At 45.5% G+C, this 11,000-nt stretch overlaps 1 protein-coding gene across 1 annotated transcript; it reads right to left on the reverse strand.

Moving 5' to 3' along the window:
- Positions 1–714: 714 nt before the first annotated feature.
- LOC144677198 (uncharacterized) lies at positions 715–10,750 on the reverse strand. Its single transcript, XM_078537383.1, has 4 exons — positions 9,861–10,750; positions 3,633–4,000; positions 1,406–1,741; positions 715–1,323 (listed from the first exon to the last, which is right to left on the reverse strand). The coding sequence occupies exons 1-4, from the start codon at positions 10,428–10,430 to the stop codon at positions 795–797; spliced, it is 1,803 nt and encodes a 600-aa protein (XP_078393509.1). The 5' UTR covers positions 10,431–10,750; the 3' UTR covers positions 715–794.
- Between the last annotated feature and the right edge of the window lie 250 nt (positions 10,751–11,000).

The raw sequence follows: 11,000 nt of genomic DNA on the forward strand, positions 1-11,000 counted from the left end.
TGTGACTTTGATAAGAGCTGGTTGGTTACTGTGATCGAAGGGCAGGACTCTGCTGGGAGGGATTGAAACATGGAATTCCAGGAAAGATGGGAACGGATTTGGGAGGCGACAAAATGTTCTCAGACTTCGGGGAGGTGAGAGATGGGGCAGTAGTTTGCAAGGACAATGGAGTTGTGTTCTTTGAGGATGGGGGTGATGACAGCAGATTTAAAGGAAAGTAGGAAATCACCTGATGAGAGAGAACCAGCAACAATATCTGGTAAGGTGGGGTGTTTGGGCAGTCAGTAGTTCAGTGGGAATAAGGTTCGGGGAAGAGGAAATAGGTCTCATGGACAAGATTAGACCTGAGAGGGCATGAGAGGAGATTGGAGAGAAATTAAAAAAAGATGAGAGTTCAGGGCTCAGACAAGGGGGAACTTCAGAGACAGTTTTGTCCAGTGTGTTAGTGGAAGGCAGGGAAGTAGCAGAGGCAGCTGATCAGATTGTCTCAATCTTAGTGACAATGAAGCTCCACGAGCTCCTCACACTTGTTGGAGCTGAGGGTATTAGAGGTGGGGAGAGGGAGAGTAATTCAGAAGGAACTAACTTGTGTTGGAGATATTAAAAAGACTCAACACACTGTGTGTTTAACACAAAGCTGATTTATTTGACATTTATCCACAATGTTAATGCCCATTACTGGGCTGGAATTTATTAACATCCACAGAAACAGATTCAAATTAACAGAGTTCAGTCTTGAATGTGATTAACAGAAAAATCCAATCATTGTAGTTACTCATGAACTCGCTAGCGTCTCAGCAGGGTGGATCACCAAGTGAATCCGTTCCCACACTCGGAGCAGGTGAACAGCCTCTCCCCATGTGAACTCGCTGGTGATTCAGCAGGTGGGATGACCGGGTGAATTTCTTCCCACACTCGGAACAGGTGAACGGCCTCTCCCCAGTATGAACTCGCTGGTGATTCAGCAGGGTGGTTGACTGAGCAAATCCCTTCCCACACTCAGAGCAGGTGAACGGTCTCTGTCCAGTGTGAATCCGCCGGTGTACAGTGAGTTGTGATGAGTGCTTGAACCCAGTCCCACAGGAGGAGCACTTGAACGGTCTCTCACCAGTGTGAATTCGCTGGTGTGCGGTTAGTTCAGACGATCGAATGAACCCAGTCCCGCAGTGAGAGCACTTGAATGGTCTCTCATCAGTGTGAACACGTTGATGGGACATCAGTTCCCCAGAGCTTTTATAGCACTTCTCACAGTCTGGACATTTAAAAGGTCTCTCCCCGGTATGAACTCTCTCATGTCTCAGCACATGGGACAATTGAGTGAATCTCTTCCCACACACATAGCAGGTGAATGGCCTCTCACCACTGAATTCGCTGGTATACAGTGAGTTGAAACGATCCCCTGAACCCAGTCCCACAGTGAGAGCACCTGAACGGTCTCTCATCAGTGTGAACACGTTGATGGTACATCAGGTCCCCAGAACTTCTATAGCATTTCCCACAGTCTGGACATTTGAAAGCTCTCTCCCCAGTGTGAACCCGCTGGTATGTCAGCAGGTTGGATGACTGAATGAATCCCTTCCCACACTCAGAGCAGGTGAATGGCCTCTCCCCAGTGTGAATTCGCTGGTGTGTTAACAGGTCGGATAGCCGAGTGAATCCCTTTCCACATTCGAAGCAGGTGAACGGCCTCTCCCCAGTGTGAATGCGTCGATGAGCTTCCAGCTCAGACGGGTAACTGAACCTCTCCTCACATTCCCCACATTTCCACAGTTTCTCCCCACTGTAAACGGTGCTTTTTCCTTCCATGTTCAAAATCTGATGACATTCAGGTGACGATAAATTGAGCGACTCCATCAGATCCCGATGTGATATTTGCTTTGAGTTTCCCAAAGTGCAAATCCTCCCCCTCTAATACTCTGTGAAGTTGATTTAAAACAGAAAAAAATGGGAGTTAGAGAGAACCCACAAAAACACAAAGGCAAGTTGTGAAATTGAGCTGACTGAATATGGTCATTTGTGGAGCTGACACTAGCAAAAGTGACCATGAAATCTGCTGGATTGTCACAACAACCCAACTTTTTCACTGATGTCCTTCAGGGAAGGGAACCTGCCATCAACACTGGGCCTACACAAGTCTCTGGCCTCTATGGGGGGGATGAGGGAGAAAGAGAAAGGGTGAGAGGGATAGCAAGAAAAAGGGGAGGCAGAGAGTGAAAGAGAGGGATTTTAAATATCTACAGCTCAACTAGAACTTTGACAGAATCTCCCAAATCCTCAACCTCCACTAACTAAAAGTATGAGGGGAGCAGGTGTATGTTTACACCATCACCTCCAAGCTTCCCTCCATGGACTGCAGCGGTTCAAGAAGATGGCTCACTCCCACTTTCTCAAGGGCAATTAGGGATGGGCAATAAATGCTGGCCCAGCCTGCAACTTTCATAAATGAATTTTAAAAAATCCAAGTCACACAGTGCTGATTTGTCTGACATCCAGCACTGGATGAGCAGAAACCTCCTCCATTTAAATATTCCTTCCCTGCCACTGGGTCAAAATCCTGGAACTCCCTTCCTAACAGCACTGTGGGTGTACCTATACCACATGGACTGCAGTGGTTCAAGAAGGCAGCTCACCACCACCTTCTCAAGGGCAGTTAGGGATAGGCAATAAATGCTGGCTGAGCCACCAATGCTCACATTATTGCTTTCAGTGCCTACTACAAATTCCACTCCCTAACCACTGACTCTCTCCCTCTCCTTGGCAACTGCCTGAGGCTGAATCACACTGTTCACAATCGCGAGATGAGCTTACAGCCACATATCCGCATCAACACGAAGACCACCTATTTCTGCCTCAGTAACAGCACCCGACTCCGCCCTAGTTTCAGTTTATCTGCTGTTGAAAGTGTCATCCATTCATTTGTTACCTATAGTCTAAATTATCCTAATGCATACCCAACCGGCCTCCAACATTCAACTCCATCCTCCTACACCCAGAATCTTGAGGTCATCCAAAACTCTGCTATCTGTGTGCTTACTCACACTCAGTCTTGTTCACACATCACCCCTGTGCTCACTGACTGACAAAGGCTCTCATTTTAAAAGCACCAAAACTTTAAAATTCTCATGTTTTCCTCCATGGTTGTGATGATCCCGATCTCTGTATTCTCCTCCAGCCACAGCCCTCGCCAGGATCTCTACACTGATCTAATTCCAGCCACTTGAGCATTCCCGATTTTAATCGCTCCACCATCAGTGACTGTTCTTTCAGTTGCCTAGGTCACAGCTCTACGCCTCACTCTTCTTCTTTAAAATACTCCTTAAAACCTACCTCTTTGATAAAGCTTTTGGTCACCTGCCCTAATATGGCTCATGTGGCTCAGTGTCAAACGTCACTTTGTAATATTTCTGTGAAATGCCTTGGAAAATTTTATTATGCTAAAGGCATAATTATTGTCACTGCCTTGGACATATATCGTTGATTTGCCTCATCAATTACATATTGTAACTCAAAGTGTGAAGCAGCTTGATGGACAATTGTCCTCAGTCTGTCATTGGGAACATTTCAAAAAATGCCCACAGTAAAGATGGCGGCTGCGCACGCGCCCCGCCCACAATAAAGATGGCGACCGTTACCTCGGGGCTGCAATCGGAACAAAACTGCCGTCCTGGCTCTGTACAAAAATGGGAACGCTATGGTCTTTTTCGGGGTTTTGCGGATTACGCAACATGTTTACAAAACCTTTCCGTCTACCCACCGGATCCATCGCTTCCTCCGTCCCCCGATTTTCGCCCTTACCGATACGGATCTGACAAAACCTTCTCCCCATCGTCATTACTGGCTCTGCGCATGCTCCAATGTTTTTCTCCACTGCGCCTGCGTATTGCTTTCCTGTGATGTGGATAGGGGATATTCCCCACCGCGGGGGATGATGGGTGAAGGCCCCGCCATTGAAAATACAAATTATTGTATCGAGATTTGTTTTCCTGGTGTGGTACGGAAACTGGGGCCGGAGGATCAAACAATTAACTTAGGAAACAAATAATATCGTTATATTATATTGAAACTATTGGAGAAAATTCTGAAGGAGAGAATCTATCTCCACTTGGAGAGGCAAAGTTTGATCAGGGATAGTCAGCATGGCTTTGTCAGAGGGAGGTCATGCCTAACAAATTTGACTGAATTTTTTGAGGGGGTGACCAGGTGTGTAGATGAGGGTAGTGCAGTTGAAGTAGTTTATATGGATTTCGGCAAAGCCTTTGACAAGGTTTTGGCTTGTAGGTGGCAGAGGTTGATGACAGAAGGATGCTTTAGTGACCTGAAGCCAGTGTCCAGTGGCGTGCCACAGGGATCTGTGCTTGGTCCCCTATTATTCATCATTTATATAAATGACATAGATGACTATGTAGGGGGTAGGTTTAGTAAGTTTGCGGATGACACAAAGATTGGCCGGGCAGTTAACAGTGAGGTTGAGTGTCTTGGGCTACAGCAAGATATAGACGGGATGGTCAAATGGGCAGATAAGTGGCAGATGGAATTTAACCCTGAAAAATGTGAGGTGATACACTTTGGAAGGAGTAATTTGACAAGGAAGTATTCAATGAACGGCATGACATTGGAAGTTCTGAAGAACAAAGGGACCTTGGCGTGTGTGTCCACAGATCTCTGAAGGCGGAGGGGTATGTTAGTGGGGTGGTGAAAAAGGCATTTGGGACACTTGCCTTTATCAATCGAGGCATAGGTTACAAAAGTAGGGAGGTCATGTTGGAGTTGTATAGAACCTTGGTGAGGCCACAGCTGGAGTACTGTGTGCAGTTTTGGTCACCACATTATAGGAAGGATGTGATTGCACTGGAGATGGTGCAGAGGCGATTAACCAAAATGTTGCCCTGGGATGAAACATTTAAATTATGAAGAGAGGTTGGATAGACTTGGGTTGTTTTTGTTGGAGCAAAGAAGACTGAGGGGTGACCTGATCAAGGTGTACAAGATTATGAGGGTCATGGACAGAGTGGATAGGGAGCAGCTGTTCCCCTTAGTTGAAGGGTCAGTCACAAGGGGGCATAACTTCAAGGTGAAGGGCAGGAGTTTTAGGGGGGATGTGAGGAAAAACTTTTTTAACCAGAGGGTGGTGACGGTCTGGAATGCGCTGCCTGGGAGGGTGGTGGAGGCAGGTTGCCTCACATCCTTTAAAAAGTGCCTGGATGAGCACTTGGCACGTCATAACATTCAAGGCTGTGGGCCAAGTGCTGGTAAATGGGATTAGGTAGGTAAGTCAGGTGTTTCTCATGTGTCGGTGAAGACTCGATGGGCTGAAGGGCCTCTTCTGCACTGTGTGATTCTGTAATTCTGAAACCCAACTGTGCGGACCCTCCATTATCCAGCAGAAAGGAGAATGGGATTTGGTGGAAAATAGAGAGTCTCCAAAGAGCAGCAATAACAGCAGAATCCAACCCCTACAGTCACATATGAACTTACTGGTGCCCCAGCAGGCGGGAAGAACAACTGAATCGCTGCCCACAAACACAACGTTTAAAAAGCCTCTTTCTACCAGGTGTGAAAATTCAGTCAATGCTTTCACACGTGTAAATTTTCTGAATGGTCTGTCACAATGTGGCTATGCTGCCGTGTCCTGTCAGCTCTGAAAATCCTCCCCCGGTGCAACTACACAAGAGTTTCCATCTTAAATGGCAACGGAATCACTCCTCACAGTCAACAACAACAAAAATCTGCATTTATTTTACACCTTTACTTTAATAAAACATCCCAAGATGCTTAGCATGGGTGAAATTGTAGCAGTGTTTTTGGGACCAAATTAAAGACAAAAACACAATTTCAATGCAATTTTAGCAACATAAATCTGTGGCTCTGTTAAATGGTTCATCACATTGTATAACATTCCTATGGTTGTAAAACAGCAGATAATCTGGCTCAGTATGATCTGTGCTTTGGTAGATCTGCTGTGAATATAACACATAGGGAATAGCTGCGCATTTCATATTTGTTCTATCGCATACATTTACTTTAATCAAATGTCTTGAAGCTGATTGTCTCCCAGGCTAATTTATTCAAAAGCCTTAATAACCAGTGTTTCTTGTTTCTCAATTTTTTTTCTACAGCTCCAGCATTCATCTGACCCCATTGTTATTTCTCACTTCTGTTTTCAATCACTGTTGTCTTCAATATCCTTTTTCATAATCCACTTCCCATCTGTGTCCACCCAACTATTCAGATTTTGTTACAAAAGCTGGTAACGATGTGAAATATGTCATGCAGCCTGATATTTAACACTATTTTGGGGGGTGGGGATTGATTATTGAGTACAATTCATGCAGGATGTATTCCTTCTTAGGGAGTCCCATCTGAAATATTAACCATCACATTAGGTTTAAATGGGAAAATGTTTTTTTATCGAGACCAAGGAAGCGCAAAAATTGTCCCAAAGTTCATGGCCATGAGCATGGGTGTCGAGTCCACATAGATGAAGCACAATTGCCAGTTGGTCCTCACCAGCAACAAGAACTCCCACTCCCCATCATCCCCCAGACCCCTCAGCACAGCTCCTGGCCTCTCCCTGCCATTTCAAGCTCCTCACATCTGCATCCTGTTGTTGTATCAGGTGATTAAACACAGCTCCGCACTGTGTCCAGGAATTCCTTCCCATAATGTGCAAAAGCACTCAGTCACTTCAAACACATCAATAAGTAATGGTGGAGGCACTGAAATGGCAGGAGCTGGAACTGTGATGAAAGCAGGAAAGTGATAGCATTAGAGGGAAGGAGGAGTAAGATGTGTCAGTGTGAAATTGGAGGGGGGGGAAAGAGGAATGTCAGTGTGTGGATTCCTCTATCATAGCCTTTCCTCGTCCTCAGAATACAACTGTGATTTGAAGGTGTTTCGAAACAGCAACGCGCCATGCAGTGGAAGAACACCAATTTATACCTGGGTCTGGCAGTTCCTCCAGGGTTTAATAACCTGCTGCCTCCAGCTCTGTCAGACTGGGGCTGTGGCAACTGGTGAGGGAACCAACAAGAGGGAAAATCCTTGAACTCATTCTCACCATTCTACCTGTCACGGATGCATCTGTTCATGATAATATTGATAGGAGTGACCCCACAAGGCCCTTGTGGAGTCAGAGTCCCACCTTCACACTGACGGTTCCCTCCATCGTGTTGTGTGGCACTGCCACTGTGCTAAATGGGATAGATTCAGAAGAGATCTAGCAACTCAAGACTGGGAACCCTTGAGGCAGTGCGAGCCATCAGCAGCAGCAGAATTGTATTCAACCACAGTCTGTAAACTCATGGCCCAGCATATCCCTCACTCCACAATTACATCAAACCAGGCGATCAAGCCTGGTTCAATGAAGAGTACAGGACAGCAGGTCAGAAGCAACACAAGCCATATCGGAATGTCAACCTGGTGAACCTACAACACAGGACTGCTTGCCAAACAGTGGAAGCAGCCTATGATAGCCAGAGCTAAGCGATCTCACAACCAACGTATCAGATCAAAGCTCTAAAGACTTGTGTCCCAGAACTAGTGACACCTCCAGCCAAACCATTCCAGCACCTTTCCAAAGAAAATAAAACCCAGCCTATGAAATGCTTCCTCTTCCCAACTGTTTTTGATGTGAATAAGGTTGAGTGGGAGTTCGCTAATTTCTCTCCCTTAATCTTATGAATCAGATCATTCTTGATATGGGTCTGCTGCTATTGGTCACCCAGGGAGTGACCATTCTAATTCGGTGACTCTGAGCAGTTTTGTTGGTCCAGGGGCTTGAGTGAAACCTGCCACTTTTAAAGTGTCATCATTCATTGTACATTAGGTCGCACCTACAAACTGGTCTCTCACATTTCCAGTGAAGTGGAGGAAGTTTGCTTTCATAAACCAGCAATTGTGATAAAGACAAAGCAGGATGGAGAAAGACTCAGTTGGAGCACAGTGACACAGTGGAGGAATGGAGAGCTGAGGTTCACCCATGAAAGCAGCAAAGTTTTTTAAAAAAGCAACGGCACCCAAAGTGGGGCTTGAACCCACAAACCTGAGGTTACAGGCCTCATGCACTACTGACTGTGCTAGCCAGAAGCTCAAGGGGCTGATGCTTTCCATTCAATCACTCACAGCTTCCCTTTCTTAGTTGCACCTCCTTCCAAACACTGTGATCCATTTTCCTCAGAATTTGTTCCTGGATTTAATATTTACCTGCTTTGTGACCTCATTTTGAGATCAGATTCTCTTCAATCTCCAACACAAATTGAGTTGCAAACCTGTCGGACAAACAATGGAAAACAAGTCAGTCGGTTACACAAATCCCATGGTGCTCATTTTCAGATTCACAACAGTCAACTTTTAAATAAAAGGAAGGAATTTTGCAGTGAAAATATTTAGAAAGTTGTTTTTATTTGTGACACACTCACTCGGGTATTCTGTAAATGCTGCTTGGAGGTTCAGTGACCGGGATATAATCTACCTGCATTTCCCTGAGCTGGTGCTCGGTGTATCGGGAGGTTTGACCTGGGTTGGAGTATCTTGTATCCCAGGGATGGGCACTAACCCACTGTTTGAAGCTGCAGCCGCCGCTTTCTGCTGGCAGCGGGCGATTGGAGAGTGTGGGGCGGAATATCGCTGCTTTTCTGCTTTTCCCTGTCTCACTCACTGTGGAGCTGAGGAGGAGCGAATGGGTTTGTTTGAATCCAATAACTTCACAGATTTCCATTGGGTTAGATATAGGTACAGGGTAGGTCTAATCATTTTCTCATTAAACTTGAAATAAATTAATCTATAATCCATTTGTGTGTGGCTTGGGGCAGGGAGGGGGATATGGTGGCACAGTGGGAATATCACCTAACTAGTAATCCAGAATCCCAAGCTGATGATCTGGGGAACAAGGCTCAAATCCCAGTGGAATTTGAATTCAAGTAATAATCTGGAATTGAAAAGCTAATCTCAATAATGATGACTATGAAACCATTGTTGTAAAATCCCATCTGGTTCACCAGTGCCCTTTAGGGAAGGAAACCTGCTGTCCTTACCTGATCTGGCCTACATGTGATTCCAGACCCACAGCAATGTGGTTGACTCTTAACTTCTTATGAAATGGTGTGACAAGCGACTCAGTTCAAGGGCAACAAAACCATAAAATGTTGGAAAAACTCAGCAGGTCTGACAGCATCCGTGGAGAGTAAAAAAAAACAGAGTTAACATTTCGAGTCCATATGATTCTTCTTCAGAGTCATCCCTTCAAGCCTTTCAGTGTCTTGTCTGTTACCAAGTGTTCTGATTGTCCCAAAGTTGAAATTAGGTTGAAATCCCTGGTGTGCTGTAACGAGAATCCTTTCAATGTCTCAGATCAGTTAACTTCACTGATAACATCAGAATCAATGTTCCAGCATCTTAAAGAAGGGAAAGGTGCCTTGACTGACAGACACTAAGTCCAGATGTCAGTTTTTCTCCTCTTAACCCAGAGAAATTAAGACCACAGATGCTAAAACTGATTTTCTTGACATATTCTGATATATCCTGACCATTCACTAACTGTAAATTTCTCCTGAACCTTGGGGTTGTGACTGCTTCCTGAAAGAAAGTGTCCAGCTGACTCTCCCCCTCCGTGATGGCCCTGATGTCTGCAGCTCAGACTGCAGCTCAATAACCCTGAGCCCAGGTTTCCTGAGCTGCAGACACTCACCGCAGATATGATGGTCCAGGATCACAATATTCTCCAGAAACTCCTACTTGCTGCAGTCCCGACACAGCACCTGCCCTGCAAAGAACTTTAAACTCTGGCCCAGTGATAGGAGTTATTACCTTCTGCAGAAATAAAGCATGTGATTAACAGCAGCATCCAACCCCTGCAGTCACACATGAACCCGCTGGTGTCTCAACAAGTTGGATGGTCGATTGAATCCCTTCCCACACTCGGAGCAGGTGAATGGCCTCTCCCCACTGTGAGTGCGTTGGTGTGTCTGGAGATTGGATGACTGAGCGAATCGCTTCCCACACACGGAGCAGGTGAATATCCTTTCCCCAGTGTGAACTCGCTGATGTTGAATAAGGTGAGATGATTGTCTGAATCTCTTCTCATAGTGAGAGCAACTGAATGGTCTCTTGTCAGTGTGAACAAGCTGGTGTTTAATTAGATCAGGAGAGGTTTTAAAGCAATCTCCACAGTAAAAGCATTTAAAAGGCCTCTCGTCACTGTGAACTCTCTGGTGTGACCCCAGGCTGGATGACTTAGTGAATTCCTTTCCACACACACAGCAGGTGAACGGTCTCTCCCCAGTGTGACTCCGTCGGTGAGTTTCCAGCTGGGATGGGAAACTGAATCCCTTCCCACAGTCCCCACATTTCCACGGTTTCTCAATGGTGTGGGTGTCCTTGTGTCTCTCCAGGTTGGAAGATCTGTTGCAAACTTGTCCACACACAGAACACATGTACAGTTTCTCCCCGCTGTGAATGGTGTGATGTTTTTTCAGGCTGTGTAACTGGTTAAAGCTCTTTCCACAGTCAGTGCACTGGAAGACTCCCACTCGGGTGTGTGTGTCTCGGTGCTTTTCTGGTCACACTGATGTTTGTTATCTTTTCCCACAGACAGATCAGAGAAACATTTCTCCTTCCACATTCAAAGGTTGATGATATTCAGGTCCTGATGAATCGACTGACTCTGAGAGGTCTTGATGTGATGTTTGGTTAGTTTCCTGTGCAAATCATCTCCTTCTAATATCCTGCAGAAAGAGTTGACAGTGTCAGTATCGCTATCAGTCCATGTTAGAAATTCAAAACAGACAATTCTAGATTCTATGCAATCTTTTTCTCTCTCTGTTCTTCCAAACATGTGATCTAAATCAAACTAAAAGAAGCCCCAAAAGGCAAAAAAAGCAAATGGAATTTTCACAATTAAACCACAATGTTAATTTCAGTGACTATGAGACACTCTGCACTCTGAGGTGCCCACTGTTTGTAGAAGGCATCAACCATACGGATGGACACTGCATCCTCGCTGG

Source organism: Cetorhinus maximus, unplaced genomic scaffold (genome assembly GCF_964194155.1).
Source record: "Cetorhinus maximus unplaced genomic scaffold, sCetMax3.hap1.1 HAP1_SCAFFOLD_2295, whole genome shotgun sequence".
Classification (NCBI taxonomy): Eukaryota; Metazoa; Chordata; class Chondrichthyes; order Lamniformes; family Cetorhinidae; genus Cetorhinus; species Cetorhinus maximus.